This window comes from Thalassophryne amazonica, chromosome 12, assembly GCF_902500255.1.
Source record: "Thalassophryne amazonica chromosome 12, fThaAma1.1, whole genome shotgun sequence".
Taxonomy (NCBI): domain Eukaryota; kingdom Metazoa; phylum Chordata; class Actinopteri; order Batrachoidiformes; family Batrachoididae; genus Thalassophryne; species Thalassophryne amazonica.
This window is the reverse complement of record NC_047114.1, coordinates 45827643-45834102: the sequence shown is the minus strand read 5'-3', so window position 1 is coordinate 45834102 and position 6460 is coordinate 45827643. Positions and strand designations below refer to the sequence as shown.

The window sequence follows — 6460 nt, the reverse complement described above, 5'->3', positions numbered from 1 at the left end:
TTTCAAACGATTTAATTTACTTGGAGTGGATAAAAGGGCAGTGCGGTGGCTAAGTGGTTCCAAGACAGAAGGTTCCAGGTTCAAAACCACCGTGACCATTCTCCATGTAATGTGGAGTTGCGTTGGGAAGTGCATCCGGTGTAAAATGTGTGCCAAATCAACTAGCAGATCCATATGAGATCTGCTGAGGCGAGCCCAAGTATAACATGGGAGAAGCCAAAAGGACTTCACTTAAAGTGGTTAAAAATACACAAAATGGATCTTGAAGAAAAGTACAAATAAAATATGTGTGAATTTAATGTAGATGGCCCTGCAGTGTGACAATGAGAGTTTTGTTATTTTTGCAAACATTGGACTGCTGCAGAACACAACAGAGAAAAGTCCTCTCATGAAATTAATTACAGACTAAGACGAACCCCCAAAAATAAAAGGTTACGTCTTTCATTTTAAACTTTTTGTTGTGTTCACAGACTTCTTGACATTATTAGAGCTCTGTGTTCTGAATACAAAAAGTTCCGTCCATCACCCTGATGGTTACCATTCATCCCCTGAGTCTGGAAAATCCCAGGGGCAAACGTCTGCCATTTCTGTACTGCTGGTGACTGCGGGTTTCAAATTAGTACTCAAATGGCTCTCTTGCTTAATCTCTGGGGAGGTTTTAGTCTGAGCTGGGCCGGTGTGTAAGGGTTCCACCTCCCTCTTTTTGTCCATCACCTCGGGCTCCCTTGTGGAGCTCTTTCGTCGCTCAGAGACCAATCTGCCGTGCTCCGATGCCTGGCTAACTCGCCTCCTCTCTGATGATGGCTTGCTGGAGGAGCTTCGCCTTTCTTTGCTTTTTTCCCTCCCTTTCTCCTTCTCCTTGGAGTTGGACGAGCAGGAGCCCTTTCGTTTCTTCTTGGAGTGCAGCGTGGGGCTGTGGCCGGTCTTCTCCTGCTTGGGTGAGGGTGGGCTGGTGTAATCCCATGGACAGATCTCTACCATCATTGAGGGAGGCTGCAAAAGGCTCCCTGTGGACCTGGAGTGGTCTGAGTGGAGTGTCTTGGGTTTCCCATCAGTGGGTGTGACGCTTTTTTTACGCCTGATCCTGTCCGGAGAGATGGAATGTGAATGTTCTTCCAGCATGGGCTGCTCGTTAAATTCCAAAGGGGAGATGTCTGGCTTCAGAGGGAGAGGTGACCTGGGGGTCTGAATTTTCCTTGTTTCACGCCCGTCCTCCCTTTCACCTCCTTTATCTCTGGAGCGCTGCCGGTTGGCAGGGGACTGTCCTGTCTTCTGTTTCTGCTGGGACCGGTGACCTTTGATTCCAGAGCTGCTGCCTCTCCTGTCTGCTGTATTTTCTTCTGGTGCAATGGAAACGTGCTTCTGGGTTTTTCCCTCAGACGGCATCTGAGGTTCTTCCAGCTCCCAGGAACAAACCTCAGACACATCGTACAGGTTCCTCCTGGTCTCTGAGCAAATGGACGGCTGGCTGCCGCTCACCTATTTGAATCAAGCAAGAAAATAACGGCTCACAATCACTGTATCGATCACATGATCAAAGAACTGTCATTTGTAATCTCTGTGCACGTGAACTATATGCAAACGGAACTCCATGAAAGTTGTTTTAAAGTATTATGTTATATATTATTATAACCTCATCAACTTAAACATTGAACACAAGTTTAAGTGCTTTCAGCATTTCTTCAAGCTGCATTTGTGTTAACATTTAAGAAAAACTGAACATTATCTATTTATGTACTTGGTAGCTAGGTTACCAACTTATATGGGTGACAACATTATTGGTGCTATAAATGGCACTTGAAACATTAATATAGCAACCAACAACTATTTTTTAAAGAAAGATGGCATGGCATCCTGTGCAGAGAATAAAATAACATTTCCTCTGTGTTTGTTATAATCTCAGCATTTCCTTGTCTATTGCTTTTATGGCCACAATAGCTGTGGGTATACATTTAGTGCCCATGAGTCTTGTGCATGAATGTTTAGCGCATGTGAGCCCAACTCTGTGAAACTGTTACCCCTCCCCACGTTTATAAAGTGACAGGAATGACTACCCGCATACTACTGTGCATTCCACATGGCAGACAGTAGAGAACATCCAGAAATTCCTCCCCACAAGAAACCATATTCAAAGCCTAAAAATAACTCTGACCAAGAATGTGATTAGACTAGAATTAACCCTCTGGGGCCGTCGTATATGAGGGCTAAGACCAAGCTTTACTAAATTATAAATAACTTTTTAATGATATGAGATAGAAACTTACTTTTTTTTTGCTGAAAGTTAACTCCGCAGACTTTCGAGCCAGCCATTGGCCATCTTTGTACTCCTCATAGAAGCTGTGTGATGACGTGCGCAATGTGAGTGTCCAATCGGAATTGGTTCACTGTCACATGGCTTTCCAAAATCCAATCGTAGGGCAGATTTACCTCATGTGATAAACCAAAGATCGTTTTCAGGAGTGATATGTTACTAGTTGGCCTGTTTTAATAGCCCCCTGGGTCCTCCAATGAGTACATACTATTGGGCTCCAATGAGCCCTGCGCCATTACACACAGTGATCAGTGAAAGCAGATGGAGCAGACGGAGAGTCTCTGATGACAATCTCACATGCTCAAACAAAGAGTGTGTAACTATCAGGATTGCTCCACTAGTTTGAATGTGAATGTTACTGGATAACTTTGTTGCTTTCTCAGCGTAAAGCACTGTTTACCATATCCATGGAGCGAGGAGGAGGGCTGCTCCTCAGATTGTAAGGAGCCAAAGTGGGCCAAAGTGTGAATGAAAGCTGCTTTAGGAGCAGCACAGAACACTCCAAAACACAGTAGAAGTAGTGGTTTGTGATGTAACCTTTGTGTAATAGCAGACAGAAAATGCTTTGACATGAAGACAAAAAAATGCATAGACCATTTTGTATATATTGTTCAAAATGTGCATTTGTGTTTACTGTTTGAACCTTTTTGTTGTACAGTCTTTCACACAAGACCACAAATTACCTTTATAAGGTGTCAAAACAGTTGTTTATTATAGTTTGGTGTGTGTTTTGAATAAATGTCTGTGGAAAATTATTTCCGCTTTACGCTTTCCTTTCTTATTTCTGATTGTAAACCTTTATTACACTTATAGAACACAACAAAAGCATATATATTATGAAAGCACAGGCTGTCCTGAAAAAAGAGACATAAAACGTGATTGTGGGATGCAGGGAGAGCTGTTAACAGCAATAATAAAACATTTACGCCAGGCGAGTGAACTGTCCAAAAAATGCCCTCAGACCCCAGAGGGTTAACAGTGGTACAGAAACCAGGACCCTAGATGATTTTGTAGTCTTGTAAATTGACACATAGTATGATATGAATGCATGCTTCAAAATTTGACATTTTTTTTAAAAGGTGAAAGCCAGTCACATACTTTATTTATTATACTTCATTTATTTTGGGTACATTGCAGTTTTTCTTTGTTTCTTTTTCTTTAAAATTTAAGGCACAGTATGGTTTATAGCACAATCCCCATCTGAGCTCCTGCTTCATTTGTGAGGCACTGTGTACTCTTTATGACATGTTCACCCATCTGTGGCAGAGAGACGGCCTGCTCTATTAGTAATTTCCTCCTCCTGCCTTAACATAGGGGGCGTGGTCAGCAGTACTTGTTTTACTGCACATTTAAAGCAAAAAGTCTTAATGTATTTTTTACTGCAAAATGTAGTATTTGTTGATACAACAGCTGCTGACCTATGAGAAGAAAATTCCAAGTTCCTACATCACATCAAATGCAGCATGAATGACGCAGGAATATATTAATAATTTGGAAGGATATAATGCCATAGATAAATGCATCACCTGTTGCTTCATGATGCCTAACTTCATGGGTGTCTTGGAGTACTCCACTGACTGGCTGACGATCATCTTGGAGTAGTGTTCAGGCATCTCGTCCACTTCTGACAGCGGCTTGCTCTCCTGGCCTTTGTGGCCCTTTTTAGTGGCATCTTCTACACTCTGTGTCTTGCTGGAAAGGCCTGGCATCTTCTCCTTCGCACTAGAAATCACACTTAGAGACTTCTGCATGATGGAGGTCCGCAGCTGGACCGGCTTCTTCTCATGTGTTAAGTTGTGGGCACTGGCTGATTTCCAGAACAGAGGAACAGACTCTGTGGATTCTGCTGGTTCCAGCCGAGGAGGTGTCGCAGCTGGTTCCAGGGCCTTTTTACCATGTTTGCGGCCAATGAGAGAACCCAAAAGAGATCCTTCCCCACAGCTTCCAACAGGAGTAATTTTTTCTCCGGCTGTAGATCCAGTCTGGTTTCCAGTTTCTTCATCCTGGTCACACACGTGGTCAAAGCTGAGTGATTTCTTCAAACCCAACACTTTAGTCTTCAAGGAGTCATCACGAATTTTACCTGAGTGACGATTAAAGTAAGAATTAGCTCCTCATGCGCTGCATTTCAAAGTAAAAGCACAGAGATAAGTTTCCTTAATTTGCATTCTGTTGCCAGCAGCAGCCTGAGTAATGTGGTGGGATCTCACCATGGTGGTTTGGATCAAAGGGGTTCCTCCTCAGGGTGCTGCGGTTGCTGCCATGTTCGCTGCCATCTTCACGGCTGCACTGTCGGTGAATGTGCATCGTCTCTGGGATCTCTGTTATCCGTTTCATCAGTGAGCGACCCAGGCCTTTCTTGGAGTTCCTCTTCTTTTGCAAATGAGGGTTGTTGGCTAACATCTTCTTGCGTTTGTACACTTCCAGCTGGGCGTATAATTTCTTCAGCTCATCCTGAAATAGAAATGCAACTGTGGAATGTTAGATACTCAAATGAGATTAGATAGAACTTTATTAATCCCTTGGGAAGACTCCCACAGGGAGATAAAGGTTTCAGCAGCACACAGGGTAAGAAGCACACACAGTATCAAAAGTGAAAGTTAAAAAGGAGAGAGCGAGAGAGAGAGTGAGAGTGAGAGAGACAGACGTATTACAACAAACACCTATGTGTGATCAGCTCAATGAGGTGTAATTGGTTACCCAAAAATGTATTCCTGTTTTTATGTTGCATTTAGTAGCATGGGAATGTGGGATAGGAGCAGGCTTGTGTGTATGACCCATTCCTGATTAGAAAACAAGCTTTCACTACAAACTCTACACCCAAGGCCTGCGCTACGACACAAGATCAACAAATCCAGGCTTTCATGTGTGAGCTGGTTCAACAAATCCGAAAGTTGCAATCAGACTAAAGTTTTGCCAGTGGTGGCTATCGGTTTGGTTTGTGCTCTCTGTGCTCCCATAAAATAGGGTGTGTAACACATCATTTACCCCTTGGAAATGTGCACACCTCCTACACACAAGCATAATGGGACATACAGAGTAAAAAGTATCGTGTGTGTTAAAATTTCAGAGTCAAAAATTCCAGATTAAAAGCATGATTTTAACACCCTTGGTGTTGAATTTTGCACAGAGCCGGAGTTGTTTCTCAGAGTTGAGCAGATCATTGTTGTGTTAGTCAGGTTTGTTATGTATATAATTTCTATTGAATTTGGTGGAGATTAGTAACACTACATTTTTGGCAAGTGCAAAAATGCACATGTGGTCAAAGTCACGTTTATGGATGACCATCTTGGATTGGTGAGATGACTACATATACATTTTGTAATTGGCACTATTGAAAATCCTTTTCCCTGAAGAAGTGTGTTTTGCTGATGGAATCAGCACCCAAAGCTGAAATACTGAAAATCTTAAGCTACCATTTTTACAAATCCAGGATGGCCATCATGGTGGCTCCCTGGAAAATGGAATCATACATTTTCTCATTGGCTAGAGTATGCACTTTTCAAAAATGTATAGTTTTCTTCAAAAATGTATCCTTTTCCAAATCTCCACAAAATTAAAATGAATTCCCTGTGTATGCCTGGTACACTTTCAAGGAAAATGAGAAAAATAATTTCTTGTGAGAGCACGTGCGAGCTTGCAAAGGTTGGAGGTTTCACCTTATAGCCAGAAAGGTGTGGATTCACATCCAACCTGAGCCTTTCCTCTGTGGTATGCCCACAAAATTACAATTTGAAATCTGAGCAATATTAAATTACTCTGCACACTGCTGAAAGTTCCACTGTTGAGGCATAAAATAACACTGTGGACAGTGTCAGTTTAACGCTGACAAGTGTGGAGCCATATAAGCACAAGGTTCTGTGCTAGGACCAATTTTATTCACTTTATACATGCTTCCCTTAGGCAGTATTATTAGACGGCATTGCTTAAATTTTCATTGTTACGCAGATGATACCCAGCTTTATCTATCCATGAAGCCAGAGGACACAAACCAATTAGCTAAACTGCAGGATTGTCTTACAGACATAAAGACATGGATGACCTCTAATTTCCTGCTTTTAAACTCAGATAAAACTGAAGTTATTGTACTTGGCCCCACAAATCTTAGAAACATGGTGTCTAACCAGATCCTTACTCTGGATGGCATTA

The 6460-nt window shown here is 42.3% G+C and overlaps 1 protein-coding gene across 1 annotated transcript in view; it reads right to left on the bottom strand.

Moving 5' to 3' along the window:
- Positions 1–279: 279 nt before the first annotated feature.
- Positions 280–6460, bottom strand: part of gpr158b (G protein-coupled receptor 158b) — a 246658-nt gene continuing 240477 nt past the window's right edge. Inside the window, exons 11-13 of the mRNA XM_034182769.1 lie at positions 4522–4765; positions 3838–4394; positions 280–1479 (exon numbers count right to left, since the gene is read on the bottom strand). Of these exons, the coding sequence (XP_034038660.1) occupies positions 535–1479; positions 3838–4394; positions 4522–4765 (1746 nt within the window). The 3' untranslated portion in view covers positions 280–534. The remainder of the gene's footprint in view (positions 1480–3837; positions 4395–4521; positions 4766–6460) is intronic.